The 20,509-nt window shown below is 40.5% G+C and overlaps 1 protein-coding gene and 1 long non-coding RNA gene across 2 annotated transcripts; both read left to right on the top strand.

Annotated features, from left to right (window-relative positions):
* Positions 1-2,951: 2,951 nt before the first annotated feature.
* On the top strand, positions 2,952-5,191 carry LOC139530143 (uncharacterized). Its single transcript, XR_011665962.1, has 3 exons — positions 2,952-3,109; positions 3,306-3,406; positions 5,062-5,191. It is a non-coding gene; the product is annotated as an uncharacterized lncRNA (long non-coding RNA).
* Positions 5,192-12,827: 7,636 nt separating this feature from the next.
* On the top strand, positions 12,828-20,509 carry LOC139530142 (sperm-specific sodium:proton exchanger-like). The gene is made up of 12 exons (XM_071326283.1): positions 12,828-13,079; positions 13,757-13,906; positions 14,130-14,181; positions 16,041-16,189; positions 16,297-16,422; positions 16,540-16,638; positions 18,355-18,507; positions 18,948-19,085; positions 19,367-19,555; positions 19,793-19,922; positions 20,173-20,213; positions 20,310-20,509. Exons 1-12 carry the CDS (start codon positions 12,894-12,896, stop codon positions 20,367-20,369), a joined length of 1,473 nt encoding a protein of 490 aa, XP_071182384.1. The 5' UTR covers positions 12,828-12,893; the 3' UTR covers positions 20,370-20,509.

Below are 20,509 nucleotides of genomic sequence, written 5' to 3'. Positions count from 1 at the left end.
CCTCTCCCTCAACAACCTCTCCCTCAACGTGATCAAGACAAAGGAGATGATTGTGGTCTACAGGGAAAGGAGGACCGAGCACGCTGCCATTCTCATCGTCGGGGCTGTAGCCACTTTAACCATACCTACATGTACATACTACCTCAATTAGCCTGACTAACCGGTGCCTGTATATACAGTAGCCTCGCTACTGTTATAGCCACGCTACTGTTTTTTTTTCACTGTCTTTTTACTGTTGTTTTTATTTCTTTACTTATCTATTGTTCACCTAATACCTATTTCTTACTTAAAAATGGCACTGTTGGTTAGGGCCTGTAAGTAAGCATTTCACTGTAAGGTTTACACCTGTTGTATTCGGCGCACGTGACAAATAAACTTAGATTTGATTTAGTGGAGCAGGTTGAGAGCTTCAAGTTCCTTGGCATCCACATCAACAACAAACTAACATGGTCCAAGCACACCAAGACAGTCGTGAAGAGGGCACGACAAAACCTATTCCCCCTCAGGAGACTGAAAATATTTGGCATGGGTCCTCAGATCCTCAAAAGGTTCTACAGCTGCACCATCGAGAGCATCCTGATGGGTTGCATCACTGCCTGGTATGGCAACTGCTCGGCCTCCGACAGCAAGGCATTACAGAGGGTAGTACGTACGGCCCAGTACATCACCGGGGCCAAGCTTCCTGCCATCCAGGACCTCCATACCAGGCGGTGTCAGAGGAATGCCCTAATAATTGTCAAGGACTCCAGCCACCCTAGTCATAGACTGTTCTCTCTGCTACCGCACGACAAGCAGTACCGGAGCGTCTAGGTTCAAGAGGCTTCTAAACAACTTTTAAACAAATCAAAATATATTTTATATTTGAGATTTTTCAAAGTAGCCACCCTTTGCCTTGATGACAACTTTGCACACTCTTGGCATTCTCTCAACAAGCTTCACCTGGAATGCTTTTCCACATATGCTGAGCACTTGTTGGCTGCTTTTTCCTCACTCTGCGGTCCAACTCATCACAAACCACCTCAATTGGGTTGAGATTGGGTGATTGTGGAGGCCAAGTCATCTGATGCAGCACTACATCACTCTCCTTGGTCAAATTGCCCTTACACAACCTGGAGGTGTGTTGGGTCATTGTCCTCTTGAAAACAAATGATAGTCCCACTAAGCGCAAACCAGATGAGATGGCGTATTGCTGCAGAATGCTGTGGTAGCCATGCTGGTTAAGTGTTTGCCTTGAATTGTAAATAAATCACAGACAGTGTCACCAGCAAAGCACCCCCACACCATCACACCTCCTTCTCCATGCTTCATGGTGGACCTCACATATGGAATTAATCCGTTCACCTACTCTACGTCTCACAAAGACACGGCGGTTGGAACCAAAAATCTCTAATTTGGACTCATCAGACCAAAGAACAGGTTTCCATTGGTCTAATGTCCATTGCTCGTGTTTCTTGGCCCAAGCAAGTCTCTTCTTCTCATTGGTGTTCTTTAGTAGTGGTTTCTTTGTAGCAATTCGACCATGAAGGCCTGATTCACGCAGTCTCCTCTGAACAGTTGATGTTGAGATGCGTCTGTTTCTTGAACTCTGTGAAGCATTTATTTGGGCTGCAATTTCTTAGGCTGGTAACTCTAATGAACTTATCATCTGCAGCAGAAGTAACTCAAACGCATTAAGGAGGTTAGAAATTCCACAAATTATTTTCTAACAAGGCAGACCTGTTAATTGAAATGCATTCCAGGTGACTACCTCATGAAGCTGGTTGAGAGAATGCCAAGAGTGTGCAAAGCTGTCATCAAGGTAAAGGGTGGCTATTTTGAAGAATCTCAAATATAAAAGATATTCTGATTTGTTTAACACTTTTTTTGGTTACCACATGATTCCATATGTGTTATTTAATATTTTTTGATGTCTTCACTATTATTCTACAATGTAGATACTAGTAAAAATAAAGAAAAACCCTGGAATGAGTAGTTGTCTCCAAACATTTGACTGGTACTGTATATATTTACTTAAACAAAGCAAATATATACAACTATTAATATATATCTGCCTGCTTCACCTATATTTTGTTTACCCACTGGTTGAATCAATGTTTTTTTCACATCATTGAAATTAAATTACGTTGAACCAACGTGGAATAGACGTTAAATTGACATCTGTGCCCAGTGGGTAGCTATGTAGTTTCAGTTCTAGTTAGCTTACTAGCTACACCCCTACATGGCAAACAAGTAAGTAAGTTAGCTAGCTAGCTAATTAACTAGCTTGCTAACTACTGAAAACACTAGCTACCAATATTTGAATTTAGCTTGTTGAACAACCACCAAGCTACTGCAAAATGTAGTTAAATTACTAGCTAGTTGAATAAGCTTAATGTAGTTCACTACTCCCCAACACTGAGTAGTTGAACTAAATTAAAATCTAGGTAATGTTTTCAGTAACCTAGTTAATTACTTTTTTTGCCATGTAGTGGTGTAGCTAGATACTGTACTACATACTACTTTTTATGTTCAAAAATAAATAAATATGAGAGAAGTGTTTAATAGACTAAATGACAAAGTTATCTGTTCTTGCATTTCAGATTTACACTGTACATATGATACTTTTCAGGAAGTAGTTTGGATGTATTCAAAGTAACTTCAGTTAAGGAAGCTATATTTTTCTTGAGGTTAGCTTTAGTGTAGCTTAACTTCTTTCATTGTGAAGTACCTGGTAGCTTGGAAAACTATAGGCCTATTTTCATAGTAGCTTCCCCAACACTGCTAGCCAGACCTATTTTGTCTAACCACCAGATATCCAAAAGAAGCCTGATGTCTTTTGAACAGTTTGACCTGGCTGTGTATCTTTAACGTTAGCTAGTGTGATTTCTAACCCGTCCGAGCCCGCTGACAATGCCCACCCGTTGTCACCGATGGGTGCAATAACCTTTTTTCTGTCCCTCCCTCCCAGCCTATCTGCATGCAAAAATGGCTTTCCTACACACCGAATCCCATTCAGGAATCCGTAATATGACGTCTGATAATGACACCAGCCTCATGCCCTGGATTCTTTTAAGTGACCAGAGTCAACCAGGGATCATACTCACTTTGTTTGGAGCATGTCTCTTTGGGGGTAAAGTTAGATAACTAGCTAGACCGTATACACTAGTCACTTCTTGTGCACAACCCAAAACTAAATGTAATATATAATTGCAAACCATGTCAGTGCCGTACAAATATACACTACCCCTACAATTACCCCTGTGTTACCCAGATGATCCGAAATCCCTCACAAACATGAAAACGTTTTTTTCCTCTGGTTTCTACAGCTGTTGTCAGAACCCTCTTGCAGACTCTGAAGCTGCCATATACTGTACTATTAGCCCTTTGTGGGATGTTACTAGGAACACTCAGTTTCCAGTATCCAGAGGTATGGACATACAGTTGAAGTTGGAAGTTTACATACACCTTAGCCAAATACATTTAAACTCAGTTTTTCACAATTCCTGACATTTAATCCTAGTAAAAATTCCCTGTCTTAGGTCAGTTAGGATCACCACTTTATTTTAAGAATGTGAAATGTCAGAATAACAGTAGAGAGAATGATTTATTTGAGCTTTTATTTCTTTCATCACATTCCCAGTGGGTCAGAAGTTTACATACACTCAATTAGTATTTGGTAGCAATGCCTTTAAATTGTTTAACTTGGGTCAAACGTTTCGGGTAGCCTTCCACAAGCTTCCCACAATAAGTTGGGTGAATTTTGGGCCATTCCTCCTGACAGAGCTGGTGTAACTGAGTCAGGTTTGTAGGCCTTGCTCGCACACGCTTTTTCAGTTCTGCCAACAAATTTTCTATAGGATTGAGGTCAGGGCTTTGTGATGGCCACTCCAATACCTTGACTTTGTCCCTCCTGCAGCAAAGCACCCCCACAACATGATGCTGCCACCCCCTTGCTTCACGGTTGGGATGGTGTTCTTCGGCTTGCAAGCACCCCCCTTTTTCCTCCAAACAGTTCTATTTTTGTTTCATCAGACCAGAGGACATTTCTCCAAAAAGTACGATCTTTGTTCCCATGTGCAGTTGCAAACCGTAGTTTGGCTTTTTTATGGTGGTTTTGGAGCAGTGGCTTCTTCCTTGCTGAGCGGCCTTTCAGGTTATGTCGATATAGGACTCGTTTTACTGTGGATATAGCTACTTTTGTACCTGCTTCCTCCAGCATCTTCACAAGGTACTTTGCTGTTGTTCTGGGATTGATTTTCACTTTTCACACCAAAGTACTTTCATCTCTAGGAGACAGAACGTATCTCCTTCCTGAGCGGTATGATGGCTGCGTGGTCCCATGGTGTTTATACTTGCGTACTATTGTTTGTACAGATGAACGTGGTACCTTCAGACATTTTGAAATTGCTCCCAAGGATGAACCAGACTTGTGGAGGTCTACAATTTGTTTTCTGAGGTCTTGGCTGATTTCTTTTGATTTTCCCATGATGTCAAGCAAAGAGGTCCCGAGTTTGAAGGTAGGCCTTGAAATACATCCACAGGTACACCTCCAACTGACTCAAATGATGTCAATTAGCCTATCAGAAGCTTCTAAAGCCATGACATAATTTTCTGGAATTTTCCAAGCTGTTTAAAGGCACCGTCAACTTAGTGTATGTAAACTTCTGACCCACTGGAATGGTGATACAGTGAATTATAAGTGAAATAATCTGTCTGTAAACAATTGTTAGAAAAATTACTTGTGTCATGCACAAAGGAGATGTCCTAACCGACTTTCCAAAATTATAGTTTGTTAACAAGAAATTTGTGGAGTGGTTGACAAACACGTTTTAATGACTCCAACCTAAGTGTATGTAACTTCTGACTTCAACTGTATCATATTTATCCAATTATTTAATATCTAAAAGTCTAAAATATACTGTTGAGAAAAGTGTGTTTTATTATTTTTTATGTTCTGCCGTAAGGCCCCTGTAGTCCTCTATAGACTGGCTACATCACCAAATTCTGATGTTAAACATAGGCCATATGATCAGAATCAGAATTATGATACCTTTGCTGATATGGATTTTTATTGCTGTCCAGGTCAGTTATTACACAAAGGAGATTGCACACATCAGCCCCAAACTGTTGATTCACACGTTTATGCCAGTGTTGATATTCAGTAGTGCCTTCGAAATCGAATCCCACATCTTTTGGAAATCTTTAATACAGGTGAGGTCTTCCCTGCACTGTTGTTATTATGAACAGGTTGCAATATAATTCATTTTGTGAATAGCCTTATGGTGTTTAAAAGAAACATAAGTTAACTACACTAAAATACGTCACTAGAAATGACTAAAGAAATAACATAAACAGATTATTTAAACTTTGTGTTAAACAGGTACTACTGCTGGCAATACCTGGATTTTTGCTCAGTTCGTCTATGATTGCATTGCTAGTTGTGAAAGTGTATGCTTACAACTGGGACTGGTATGTTGGCATGATGTTTGGAGCCATTGTAAGCACCATTGACCCTTTCATATCAACGGCTTTGTTACGCAGTCTCGGTAAGAATACACATCTTTCTGCAGAATAATGCAATTTAATGATATCAGCTGTACTGGTAGGAACTCACTATGTCCCTCTCTACAGGAACAGCTAAACCCCTCATACTTCTGATAGAGGGAGAGTCATTGTTCAGTGATGGTGCCTCTATCATTACATTTGATGCATTCAAAGACCTTGCCACTGATCTTAGTCATTTTGAAGGTACAATGTGCATTATCTGTCAAATTTACAGTTGTATCTATTTTTGGGTACAAAGAAGGAATATTCTGTAATCATGTGAATGTTTTCATCCAACAGCAACAACTTTCACCATCAAGCTGATATTGAAAGTCTTCGGGAGCCCTCTTTTAGGGTTCATCATGTCTAAGATCATTATGTTTTGGCTGTCCTACATCTTCAACGATGGACTGATTGAAATAACCATCAGCCTGGCAATGACGTACATCACATTTTACTTCGGTAAGGGAGTTTTTGTTACGTCCTTTTAGAAATGACGTCATTTGGTTTGTTCAATAGCAAGAAATGTATCTTAAATAAATATAATTTGTTTAATAAATGTTTTATGTAACATTTTCATGTCATTTAGCTGAATGGCTAGGCATGTCTGGGGTCATAGCTGTCCTCATTATGGGGCTTCTCTTGGACACTGTCAACTTCAGCCCAGAAATTGAAGTGTTTCTTTTACGGTGAGTATAGATAATTAAATCCACTTTCTGTGGTGCTTTCTGAATTTAAAATAGTTTCTAAAGACAAGTTTCACATTTTTCTATAGGTTCTGGGAGATGCTGACCTATTTGGCCAACACCTTAATTTTCTTCATTGTTGGTATTGTGGTAGCCAGAGCATTTCAACATGTGGGCGTCAACGATTTGTTCAACATTGTAGTGCTCTACTTTGCTATGTACATCATAAGGTAAAGAACATCACTGTTTTAATGAGTTTACATCAGGCATTTAACCAGTTTTTCTACCATGTACTAATGTTATGTATCAGTTTGGTTTGGGACTCTTCTTTCTCTATTACAGACTTGTGACTGTTATTGCACTGTCACCCTTCCTGGTACGCACTGGCTATGGCTTCAGCTGGCGGTGGGCAGCAGTCTGTGTTTGGGGAGGGACCAAAGGGGCCTTTTGTCTAAGTCTTACACTCATGGCTTTTCAGTCAGACGATTTGGATGAAGAGCAAGTGAGAGAAAAGGTAGGGATTTTTTTGTATTTGGTACTTTCTACCCCTTTAGCAGGCTACCATGATGATAGCAGTGTCTTATGGCCTCGATTAATGTAATTGCAATCTTGACAGTTGAATATCATCTCTGTTACAGATTTTGGTCCTGTCTTCTGGAATGGTGGTCCTAACACTTCTTATCAATGCGTCATCGATGACTTGGTTCCTTAGACTATTAGGTGAGGTATACTGTGTCAAGTAGTTTCTCTTCCTTGACAGGTTGTTCACAATAACAACAATTGCTCTTTATGTGTGCGAGGCCAACTAAACTGCACTTAGGAGCACCTAGGCAGCAAGAGGTTGTCTCTCTCTGACAATGTATCTTGTGTTCCCAGGCCTGTATGAAGTGTCTGTACCCAGGCCTATATAATGTATGTTGTGTTCCCAGGCCTGTATGAAGTGTCTGTGCCCAGGCCTATATAATGTATGTTGTGTTCCCAGGCCTGTATGAAGTGTCTGTGCCCAGGCCTATATAATGTATGTTGTGTTCCCAGGCCTGTATGAAGTGTCTGTGCCCAGGCCTATATAATGTATGTTGTGTTCCCAGGCCTGTATGAAGTGTCTGTGCCCAGGCCTATATAATGTATGTTGTGTTCCCAGGCCTGTATGAAGTGTCTGTGCCCAGGCCTATATAATGTATGTTGTGTTCCCAGGCCTGTATGAAGTGTCTGTGCCCAGGCCTATATAATGTATGTTGTGTTCCCAGGCCTGTATGAAGTGTCTGTGCCCAGGCCTATATAATGTATTTTGTGTTCCCAGGCCTGTATGAAGTGTCTGTGCCCAGGCCTATATAATGTATGTTGTGTTCCCAGGCCTGTATGATGTGTCTGTGCCCAGGCCTATATAATGTATGTTGTGTTCCCAGGCCTGTATGATGTGTCTATGCCCAGGCCTATATAATGTATGTTGTGTTCCCAGGCCTGTATGAAGTGTCTGTGCCCAGGCCTATATAATGTATGTTGTGTTCCCAGGCCTGTATGAAGTGTCTGTGCCCAGGCCTATATAATGTATGTTGTGTTCCCAGGCCTGTATGAAGTGTCTGTGCCCAGGCCTATATAATGTATGTTGTGTTCCCAGGCCTGTATGAAGTGTCTGTGCCCAGGCCTATATAATGTATGTTGTGTTCCCAGGCCTGTATGAAGTGTCTGTGCCCAGGCCTATATAATGTATGTTGTGTTCCCAGGCCTGTATGATGTGTCTGTGCCCAGGCCTATATAATGTATGTTGTGTTCCCAGGCCTGTATGATGTGTCTGTGCCCAGGCCTATATAATGTATGTTGTGTTCCCAGGCCTGTATGAAGTGTCTGTGCCCAGGCCTATATAATGTATGTTGTGTTCCCAGGCCTGTATGATGTGTCTGTGCCCAGGCCTATATAATGTATGTTGTGTTCCCAGGCCTGTATGAAGTGTCTTTGCCCAGGCCTATATAATGTATGGTGTGTTCCCAGGCCTGTATGATGTGTCTGTGCCCAGGCCTATATAATGTATGTTGTGTTCCCAGGCCTGTATGATGTGTCTGTGCCCAGGCCTATATAATGTATGTTGTGTTCCCAGGCCTGTATGATGTGTCTGTGCCCAGGCCTATATAATGTATGTTGTGTTCCCAGGCCTGTATGATGTGTCTGTGCCCAGGCCTATATAATGTATGTTGTGTTCCCAGGCCTGTATGAAGTGTCTGTGCCCAGGCCTATATAATGTATGTTGTGTTCCCAGGCCTGTATGATGTGTCTGTGCCCAGGCGCATGGCCATGTATAGTGCGGTGCAGCGGGTGCGGGAGAGCTCGCAGAACACTTTCAGTTTGTTGAAGATTGACAGGTTTTTAGCAGATGCTAACTGGGAAATGGCAGAGCAGAGAGTCCTCATTGAGGACCCCTATAAAACACCCAATGAAAAGGTATTGTGTGTCTCTTTCTGTCTTCTTTGACACTGTGTTACAGTGTAAACACCCATATCAGTATATCTATATTTTACTCCTACTTTGACATATGAGTGAAAATATATGTCTTTGCCTGTGCCCTTTCTTCCAGGTTAGCATTGAAGAGTACTCTCCCACAGCCAGGATGACTAAGTGCCCAGACTGTGACGGGGACATTCCCCATGCACCATCACCACAGGAGCTGGAGGACATGATGGAGGAGGCTCGCATGCGCATCCTGAAGGCTCAGAAGGTATGGTTCACCCCACTGGATCCTACTAACCACAATGTTCATCATAGTCACCCTGACCTTGCGTACAGAGATGGGTCTAATCGCTCGTTCAGCCTGTTCAATGTACAACACATGGAAGCAATGCTCACCTAAAAAGAGGATGAGGTCGAATGTTCTGTTGTTCTGAAATATGTAAAATCAATGTGTTCGATAGGATATTACGTTAGAAATTGTTTTTGTTTCTTTAATCACAGCCTGTACCTCTGCTTTTCCTCACTTAGTTGTAGCCTTGTTGATACACTTCTACAATTTGGTTAGGATGACCCATAAGAATATAATTAACTTTTTAGCCCACAGGGAAGGAACTATTGACTTTGGTGAATGTAATGGGTTTAGCATGAAGTTGACAGATGAATCATTAAGAGTCCAGAATGAATGGTGCCTAAACTGGAAACTGATGTTGGTTTCCTACCAGACAAGCTACTGGAAGCAGTACAGCGCTGGAATGCTGAACCGAGAGGCAGCCAGGACCCTGATCAATACAGCTGAGAACTTGACAGACCACAAGGGAAAGTAAGTGCTGCTCTCGTTGACCTCACTCAAAAAGATATAGGACCACTTGGTTCAGTCCGGGTCTATGTGTTTATAATCGCATACGTTGAGCTAAGACAGCAGCTGATGACATCATTACCTGTGAGAAATACTGATCTGTTACATACTGTTCTTTTTTTGAATGAGCTGATCGAGCTATACTGCTTACAACAAAGACATTTGGCTAGAATTAATGGAGGCTATGATTGATGAGCATCTTCCATTGTTTTTATAGTCATTGTGTAAGTGTGTGGCACCCTTTGGAAAAGGGGGCACCACTTGGAAGACTCTAACCTCAGTAATTGCACCTTATTATGTACTTAGATTAAGCACCCCTTAAATATTTGACATCTCTGGGTCATGATTCTATTATTGTTCATGTCATAGTATATAGTAATATACAGTGCATTCGGTAAGTATTCAGACCCATTGACATTTTCCACATTTTATTACGTTACAGCCTTATTCTAAAGTGGATTAAATCATTTCCCCCCCCTCATCAATCTACACACAATACCCCATAATGACAAAGCAAAAACAGGTTTTTAGAATTAAAACAAAAATAAATAAAAACGGCCAAAATCTGTTCACATGAGATAAGCAGACCAAGTGGTATTTTTTTTGTATGGAGGTCTATGGGAGAGTGTCGAATAACATGAGTCTTATTTGATCGAATTGAAGTTTCGTAATGTTTATGCTGTTACAAATAACGTACTGCTATAAGTGGATGCACGTGGCATTCCCGCAACTTTGAGAAAAATGACTTAGTTGTGCCTGTTGTTCACACGCGTATCTGCCTTTTCATTGGCTAGAATGGTCCCACCTGATCTCGCCTCCTCTCGCCTGCCTTCCATCTTTGAGGACATGAATTTCCATTGTTAGAGCAGTCACCTGACTATTTTGCCAATATAATAGATAATCTTTGACTGCGATAAAGTTACCATTTAAGATACATATTGGTAACATTAGTTTACTTAGCTAGCTAACTAAAGTTACTTTGAAAAGTAGCCAGCTAGTTCACTAACTTAGTAATGTTAGTTACTTCCAAACTACTTTTTGATAAATTATCATATCTAAATGTGAATTGTTAGCTAACTAGACTAACGTTAGAAATTGCAAGTACAGATCACTATGGAGTCAGATGTTACGAGAATGTGTAATTTAGTTTATTAAACACCAAACTGTTTCGAGTGAGAATTAGGCAGGTGTGATGCTGAAAAACATATACTAATTTATTCCATTTGTAAAGCGATTTTCATTATACAAGAATCTCAAAGTGCAGAAAATAAAAGTATTGACACTACCGGTCAAAAGTTTTAGAACACCTACTCATTCAAGGGTTTTTTGTTATTTTTACTATTTTCTACATTGTAGAATAATATTGAAGACATCAAAACTATGAAATAACACATATGGAATCATGTAGTAACCAAAAAAGAGTTATGCCTGTTTGTTTCATTCTATTTCTACTTTAAGATTTTTTTCCCCCAAGTGCAATATTTAGATGTGTGTGTGTGTGTGGTCACAAGCGTTCTATTATAAAGGCTGTCATGGCTAACTGCAATATTAGTGTATTGTTTTTTCTCAGACTTGAGTGTCATTTTTAGTAAAGTCTAGGCAAAATCTTTTGCTGTGAGTTAGGTTCACATTAACCACTTTTTTATTTTACACACAGAGACTGATCATGTAGATCACATTATTTGTTGTTTAATTAGTTAAAACCTGCATTTCCCCCTAGCAGGGATTTTTTTGCATGTTTCAGTGAGGAGGGGAAAAAAGTGTCACTTTTTTGGGCCTTCACCAGTTTGCATCCCTGGTTTATCTTTCCCTTGATCCTGCCTAGTCTCCCAGTCCCTGCCACTGAAAATCATCCTCACAGCATGATGCTGCCACCACCATGCTACACAGTAGGGATGGTGCCAGGTCTCCTTCAGACGTGATGCTTGGCATTCAGGCCAAAGAGTTCAATCTTGGTTTCATCAGACCAGAGAATCTTGTTTCTCATAGTCTGAGAATCCTTTAGGTGCCTTTTGGCAAACTACAAGCGGGCTGTCATGTGCCTTTTACTGAGGAGTGGCCTCCGTCTGGCCCCTCTACCATAAAGGTGTGATTGGTGGAATGCTGCGGAGTTGTCCTTCTGGAAGGTTCTCCCATGTCCACAGAGAAACTCTGAAGCTCACCTTCCTGACCAAGGCCCTTCTTCCCTGGGCAGCCAGCTCTAGGAAGAGTCTTGGTGCTTCCAAACTTCTTCAATTTAAGAATGATAGAGGCCACTGTGTTCTTGGGAACCTTTAATGCTGCAGAAATGTTTTGGTACCCTTTCCCAGATCTGTGCCTTGACACAATCCTGTCTCGGAGCTCTACGGACAATTCCTTTGACCTCATGGCTTGGTTTTTGCTCTGACATGCACTGTCATCTCAAGGATGATCAATGGAAATAGGATGCATCTGAGCTCAATTTCGATTCTCATAGCAAAGGGTCTGAATAGTTATGTAAATGAGGTATTTCTGTTTTTTTATTTTTAATCAATTTACCATTTTTATAAAAGTCTATTTTTCATTTTGTCATTATGGGGTATTGTGTGTAGATTGAGGACCATTTTTTATTTAATCCACTTTAGAATGAGGCTGTAACGTAACAAAATATGGAAAAAGTCAAGGGGTCTGAATACTTTCCGAATGCACTTTAGTTATGTGTGGTTTATTTTTAGAAAGTGGAAATATGAGTTCATATACAGGTATATGATATATATTGAGGACTGTTTAAGTATAGGAGAAGAAATGTTTGCAAAAATTGGGAGAGTAATGCATATGTTTCTGTCTTTGTTTAGGTTCATGAGTGTTCAGGATGTCAAGAAATACTGGGAGCTGAAAGGTGTTTTTGTGTCTCTTCGGAGGAGTCTAGAGGACTGGCTGTACAATGTCAAGCTTGATAAACTTAAACCATCAAGGTAAGAAAGCACAGCTGAGATTTACTGTAAATGAATTTAGACCACCAGGTTACACAGTGAAATAACGGTATTATATAACTGCTCTAATGACACATAATGTACGCAACGATATGTTGTATTTCAGGAATGCGATGCTCAAGCGGTGCTACCAGGTTGTCTTCAGCCTCCCCTTTGAGTATTTCATCTACGCATTGATTGTCCTCAACATCTTCCCCATCATCCTGGAGTTCATCCCAGCGATCAGTGACAAACATAACCTAGAACTCAGTGTTATCAACTACATCTTCTTCAGCGGCTATCTTGTGGAGGCTATACTGAAGGCAGGACATAGGCCTACACTAAAATACATGTCAACTAAAAATTATCTAATACACAATACCTTCGCATAATGTCAGACATTTGGGTTTTAAGACCCTCTGTGACACATTTCCTCTTGTTCTACAGGCTTTGGCCATGAGGAAGGCCTATATCTTCAATCACTGGAACCAGTTTGACCTCTTCATTATCGTCTTGGCTTGTGTTGACATATTCCTGGACCATTATTTAGAAACCACATCATATGTTGTCAATATTCACATGCTAAAAATTGTGAAGGTGTCTAAAATGATCCGCCTTACCAGGGCACTTCGTTTGGTGAAGGTATGCTATGGTTTGACGGGACCATAAAATCTATGATCAGTGATATACACTGAGTGTAAAAAAAAAAAAAAAACATTAGTAACACCTTCCTAATATTGGGTTGCCCCCCTTTTGCCCTAAGAACAGCCTCAATTTGTCAGGGCAAAGAATTCCACAGGGATGCTTGCCCATGTTGACTCCGATGCTTCCCACAGTTGTGTCAAGTTGGCTGGATGTCTTTTGGGTGGTGGACCATTCTTGATACACACAGTAAAGTGTTGAGCGTGAAAACCCCAGCAGCGTTGCAGTATTTGACACAAACCAGTTTGCCTGGCACCTACTACCATACCCCGTTCAAAGGCACTTAAATATTCTGTCTTGCCCATTCACCCTCTGAATGGCACACATACACAATTCATGTCTCAATTGTCTCAAGGCTTAAAAATCCTTTAACCTGTCTCCTCCCCTTCATATACACTGATTGGAGTGGATTTAACAGGTGACATCAATAAGGGCTCATAGCTTTCACCTGGTTTCACCTGGCCAGTTTATGTCATGGAAAGAGCAGGTGTTCCTAATATTGTGTACACTCAGTGTAGATTTGACATAGCTTTGCAGTACATTTTTCTAAGGTTATCCAGTTGCATTTAGCAATGCTGTGAATCTTAATAATCTATTGTTGAATGTATATGTTTCAGATCATCATTCCCAAGCTCATAGAAATCATAAACCGTCAGATCCATAAGCAGCTCAGTTTTGGGTATGACATCGGGAAAGGCTATGTCATCGGAGAGGAGCACATAAGCAAGATCATTGACCATATCTCTGATGACAAAAGCATATCTAAGGTGTTTTTAAATTACATTTACAGTACAGTATACAACAACAGATGTTAATCTTTTCACAACATGATATCATGTTTAGACCTCTCATAGTAAAGAAATCTCAGGTACCTACCTTTATTTTGTTGCTTTTTTTGCTACACAGATATGTATCTAGCCAAATAATAATTACTCCATAGCCCTATAATGTGTTGGGATTATGTACATCACACCACATCTTGTGTTGCAGAAATTGAAAAGAATACTGGAGAGAAACTGCCAGCAAGCTGTCAGGGAGATTGGTAAGAGAGTAGGGGAGACATACAAGCAATGTTACTGCATGTACACTGTCTGTATCTTCAGTATATCAGTCATGCTAAATAAAGGCCATCACTTTAACCATGGTCACTGTGGGATCACAAATATAGTATAGTTAGTTGGCTTTAACTCACCAACATCTTTCACAGCAACAATCCTTCAGTCCTATTTACATGTCAAGTATCCTACATTGAACCTCCCCTAAATTGATATAGATGAAAAAAGTATTCAATGAAACAATGACAGAATCCTTCAATGGACTGATGTTGATGCTCTTGACTGGCCGGTATAGTAAGTAAGGGATAACCAACGAGGGCTATCCGTTCTATGGGAAATAATGAACAACGTGTAAAGTGTGTTCCACTATACACTAGCAGAGTGGAACTTACGTTCCACCGAGTTGCATTATTTTCCAAAGAACGAACGCATAGAGTCCCCAGTTTATTATCCCTTTTATACCATGGCTATAATTTAACACATGTGCCGATATAAATGTGTTCATTTTCCTGTATAAATGTGTTCATTTGCTGGTAGAAATGTGTTCAACATCCACAAGTAGCTAGCATGTTTAGTAGATACCTACAGTAGTTGCCGTGGTAACCAAACAGACTTGCTAGTTTAGCTAACCAAACCATCAGTCCTAGCTTGCCATTATTAAAATCTAATTCAACAATGCCAATAATGTTTTCAATTCTACTTTTGTTTTCAAAAGCAGCTCAAACATAGAACATGTAAGAATAAATTATAGCCATTTAATTCTACAGTACATTATAGGCAAATAATGCATGCTCTACAATGCCCTTCAAGCCAATCAGAAACAAGTATTCAATGCCATGGCGATTTAAAAAAAAAAAAATCATTTTTGCAAAGGCGAAAGTCTACAGAACCTTAGTACACTTTGTTCATAACAGATTCTAGTTTTGGGAACAGAAAACTATTGAGATCAAATGTTTAATCGATGAGAAAATGTGCAGAATGTCAGCCAAAATCCATCTCGTTCCATTTTCTCATGGAATTCTTCATTCTTCTGTCAGCCAATCAGCATTCAGGGCTCGAACTACCCAGTTTATAATGTGTGATATTCTAATTGTGTACCTTGGTTAATGGAGGAAAATGCACTGCTAGCCAATCATCATACAATCATTTTAACTTGCATATAGTTGAAGTTGTTCTAGTCATGCATGTAGGGATTCTACGGACCTACGTTCTGACCAAACTTACTTGAGAGGGAGAAAAAGGGAGCAGGCTGGGGGATCAAGTCTGTGTACTTTTAGAGCAACTATCTTTTTAGATACAACCATCAAAGGAAATGGGACACATCAGGAAATACTAATGATTGGGCCCCTGGTATCGGGAAGCTAGCAGGGCTTTGGAGAAAAGGTATGGGGTGTAAGTAACTACCAGTCCATTGTACGCCATCAAAGACAGAAACAGGACATAGGTGACTCCTCAAAGTAGGGGACCTAAATGTGTTCTGGGAGAACACAAGGGCTCAGTAGGATACTGGTAATAATGCCTCATGGAGCCATTTTCTCAGATTCCCAGCATGCTCTCCTGCTGGACGAGATTGATGCTTCTTTCTGAAAACTATATAACACCTTTCATTAGCATTTAGAAAGAGCAGATCTGTGGTGACCTTAGGGAGTCTTCACAGGCACAAAGCAGGATTACACACTACAAGTATATGTAAAACAGCTTGATTTTCTATTCGTGAAATAGAATTATGTAGCCCTCAGTGCATCTCAGGTTCTTTTTGTTATTTGATAGCAAGCTTACGCACAGTGTGCTAAGTTTACAACTGACAGGAGTGTGACTGAGGACACCTTGTGGGATCTTTTCTCAGGCTTGCTGCAGAGAGACCATCCTGAGATTGCCATCTCGGTGAAGACCAGACAGGCCATACGAGCCGTGCTGAACAGTGAGAGAGACGCCATTCATACACTCTTGTCCGGGGGGCTCTTAGATGACATAGAAGCATCAAAGCTGGAGAAGGTGCTTTCAGTTTGCTCCTCCTGCCATTTACAATGCCTCCAATGAATTTCTTCAAATACATACATATATTGTTAAATTAATGAATGTTACATTTTTCCCTTTGGCAGATGATTGAAATAAAAATGAAGAAATTGATCAAATTTCCGCCAACAATCCCAGCAGCAACAGCAGAGGAGCTTCTGCAGAATTTGCCTTGGCTGAATAAAGACAGCACCCAGATTCAGTTCATCAAGGTAGAGCACACTTCTCCCAGACCCTTGCCTTAGAATGACAATTGTTTTTATTTTCTGTATTATACCAATGTTTCTTTCATGCAATTCTTTTTTCTTCTATTTATTGTGTTATTTCAGACAGTGGCCAAGCTTCTTTTCTTTGACTTTGGAGACACCATCATACAAGAAAATGATGACCCTCAAGGAATACACTTGATTGTCTCTGGCCTGGTTAAGGTATGTACTGATATGCACAAATAGTAAAAGGGATAACATACTACTGAGCTGAAGTTGTGTTAATCAGTGGTTACTGTTCTGAAAATGAATTCCCGTTTTTGTATCAAGCGGTTTTCATTTGTAATATGATCAGACACAAAAACCACAAACTTGAAACATCACTGCTAGACGTAATAGTTGGGAATGAATGTCTTTGGCATGACGCATTATTTTCATAGCAAACAAAATAATGACTGGCTGATATTCATCTGCCTACTACTCACCAGTAGTTTCTTTCCCAATCTTCACCACAAACTAATTACCTCTCTCCGTCACATTGTAACTCTGTAGAACACAACATCAAGTATACAGTCAATGCTATTAATATTTGGAAATTACACTTAATCACTTGTCATTTTGGTCACCTTAAAATGGAACACAATGTAAGCTATTTCAACACATTACAGTGTGACAGTGCAATTATGGGTCATTTTGAAAGGCAGGGGATAATAGCGCTCTCTTTGTACAGACACCTTTACTTACCTTGTGATCTTACGCCGTTGTTCAAAATCAGCTCATTTTCTATACCAATTCTTTTTTCTTTGCCTCTGAATACAAAACTGGATTATTATTTTTTTAAGTCATTGTCCCATTCATGTTGTTAATGCAGTATAAGGCATTGGTTTCAGGACCTGATATTAAACAATATTCAGAAACATTGATGAACACGTTTCCTACATTTTCTTTATATCGAATTTCTCATTCGGTAGATACAGTAAGCCAAAGTACCTTCAGGGACACTTATTTGTTGAAGCTTTATTAAGGATAGTAGAAAACAAACTAGAAAGGGAAGTCTCAAATGGAAATATTGAGTGCAACAACAATCTCTAAGTAGTAGAAGGAGGGCTCTATTGTAGTACAGTATTTTATTCAAAATTATTTTTGTAATTAGCAAGGTCGTAAAATGTTAAAAGCACAAACATCCCTTTGTTACTTAGGGCTCTATTCAATCTTTAACACTGAAGCTCTACAGATTCCGCAATAGAAATTTAAAGGGAATTTTCCGATTGAAACGACATATGCAGTGGTTACCGTGAATGCAGTCTCCACTAAGCGGGAACATTGCCTTTAAAATTTCAATCACGCTGTAAAGCTGAACTTCCGCAATTACTGTATTAAGAAATTGTCTTTTGCTAATTTTTTTTGTTTGTTTGATCTCCTTATCCTAGAATGGTTTGAACTTACCAACGTCACAGGTCATTTTCACATTGTATGAAGACGGAGTGTGTAATAAGCTCTATGACTCTGAGTCATGGAGCAGCACGATGGGCATAAAAGCAAATGCTTTGTTACCTATGAGGTAGACCAGCTGTCACACTTACAAACTGCAGTATCCTCTTCTCAGAGCTCCCATCCTTATTCCCCGGGTCACATTGATGACGCTGGTTGATGCATCTTCTTCAAGAGGCGTAATTAAATGTACACATCCCCAGCTTATGTTTTTACATTATACTTTACATGGAAGGGTTTCCGGTTGTTGAAATGGAAGCTGGACCTTGAAATGATCTCTTATGTCGATGCTATTTGTATTATTTACGAGGTAATTTATATCCAATGCTGGTCTTATAGCGTAAGCTCCCCTAATCATCAAACAATACCAAAATCACTTGATTGACGCTCTGTGATCATAACCTTATACTGTATGGATGTGAATCTCTGAACCGTACTGTATCGCAGATGACTGGAGGAAGCCCAAACTTTGGAGGCAAGAGGCCCAAGGAGAAGACCAGACTGACAGACTACAGGAGCTGCGGGGCCATCATAGGAGAACTCAACTGTCTCACCCAGCAGTCTATGGAGATGACGGTCACCTGTGAGACAGCCACTCAGGTCTCTCTACAGTTCATTTACTAAACTTTGTTCGCATGAAATGGCCTACGTATGTCAGTGAAAACAAGTGTTTGAGAACCTTATCCAATCTCAAAGGTCAGATCAGTACAAATGTAAAGGAGAATAGTATGGACAAAGTGGGCAATATTATCAAGACTCTTTCCAGAATGGCCCTGTATCTGATGCAGGTTTTGGAGAAAGCCCAAGTAACTGAACATCCACTCCGCTGTCTGATAATAGCTATGTCAGACAAGGGTGTGATCTTTCACGACATAGATAATTGAGTGCAAAAACGTCACTGTGAGGTTGATAAACTAGCCATAAGGCCTCTTCTCCAACTGTTCCACGTAACCATGGAGACAATTGTTAGACAAACCTTATCCGTCATTTTTTCCCCAGTCTATATTTTTCCTTATTGTTTGTCCATGGTTTCTCCCCAGACCTGCTTCATTGCTATTGAATCCCTGTTTGAGGCGTTTGATGTTTTCCCCGAGTTCCCGTCTCTGGAGTATATGATCTGGCGCTCCCTGGCAGTGAAAATCAGCACCAGCACCTTCATGGAGCACATTATCTATCAGGTACTATCAACTTAGCGCTCTATGGTGCAATATGTAGTAAAGAGCCAAACTGCTTACGCCCAGGTTTCATTGAAATAAATGGGAGTCTCACACTCTGCAAGTTACACATCCACTGTAGCATTCCTATAAAGTTAAACAAAGAAAATGGCCATATTCGCAGCACAGATTGAGAGCGTGAGTTGCGTTACTTAGCATTCTGTAGAACCAGCGGACAACAGGACAACAGACAGTATTGTTAGACAGTTCCAAAATCATTTGAACAAAATCCTTTTCCCTCACAGGGCTGGAGTTACCACAGGATTTGTTCTCATCTGGCCCGGGCCTATCTGGTAGACGTGGAGGTGAACAGGAAGTTTGACGTGTACGACGGCACCATGGAGGACGTGGTGGTGATCTATGGGAGTTGTGATGACCTTGCGTCCCAGTGCTCCTACAACGCCCCAGCTCTCATCAGCAGGACTACTCACCAGGTTACTATACAACTCAGATGTCACCTTCTCATACTGTGGCTACACTAGTCAACTTGACATTCACTGACTGGGAAATAGTGCCACCTGCTGGAGACATCGTCAGTGCAACAGTGTCATGTTAAAAATGGCCGACATCCTCAGATAAGTTGCGCTATTGTATGTCTTTCTATTGTTTTTACCTCTTCATTCAGATGCAGAAAGTGTTAACTTATTTTGTTTTAACTCAACTCGGTATAGGTACTGGGCACAGCAAACACCACCAAACTGTTGATCGTGCCAAGTGAGCATTCTGAAATGAAGCGGACCGTCTCAGAGCTTCCAAGACAGGACAGTGTTCCCTGTCTGAGACATGCAGCTCATAGGAGAGGTGAATGAGGGCTTACAGTCAGCCTCAGGGTGATTACGTGGGGTGTCCCTGCTCTCTTCTGAACCTAGAATGATGCACGTCTTTGTAAGATGGGCAGAATGCTAAACTAGCATTATGACCAAGCCCTTCAGTAGTATTATTTCAAATGGGCTTTAGATAATTGATATTTTAAGTACAACGACCAACACCACTGGCTTTACAAGTATTGCAAGTGAATTGACATCGGACTCTCCTCTTTCTCTCCCGGCAGCATCTAGAGATGATCGATCAGGGCTGCTGAGAACAGTAAGCGTAAGTTAATATAATGAACTGTATCTTATCATGTTTAACACATTAATGAAGTGAAATAGTGGCCCCAGAGAGGAACATCCGTCTTTCTTTGTGAAGGTGACGTCTGAGAAGGGTTCTCCAAAGAGAAGTTGTTCAGCACTTGACAAGGCCACGTGATGATAGGGTATGACTGTGCAGCTGCTGGCCATACAGGCCCAGACACAACCCGCCAGGCAACCTGAATCTGTAAAACTTATATAAGCAAATATTTGTTTTCAAATGTATCATACTGATTTAATATTAAACATATTTATTTC

The sequence above is a fragment of the Salvelinus alpinus genome, chromosome 9, assembly GCF_045679555.1.
Source record: "Salvelinus alpinus chromosome 9, SLU_Salpinus.1, whole genome shotgun sequence".
Classification (NCBI taxonomy): domain Eukaryota; kingdom Metazoa; phylum Chordata; class Actinopteri; order Salmoniformes; family Salmonidae; genus Salvelinus; species Salvelinus alpinus.
The sequence above is the reverse complement of the archived record's forward strand: the minus strand, read 5'-3'. Positions and strand labels throughout refer to the sequence as shown.

Bases quoted from the DNA above. Each gene is read 5' to 3' on its own strand.
- LOC139530142 (XM_071326283.1), top strand. From the start codon at position 12,894: ATGAGGAAGGCCTATATCTTCAATCACTGGAACCAGTTTGACCTCTTC. The intron at 13,907-14,129 runs GTGTTTTTAAAT...CTTGTGTTGCAG, and splicing joins ATGACAAAAGCATATCTAAG to AAATTGAAAAGAATACTGGA. The intron at 16,423-16,539 runs GTAGAGCACACT...GTGTTATTTCAG, and splicing joins CCCAGATTCAGTTCATCAAG to ACAGTGGCCAAGCTTCTTTT.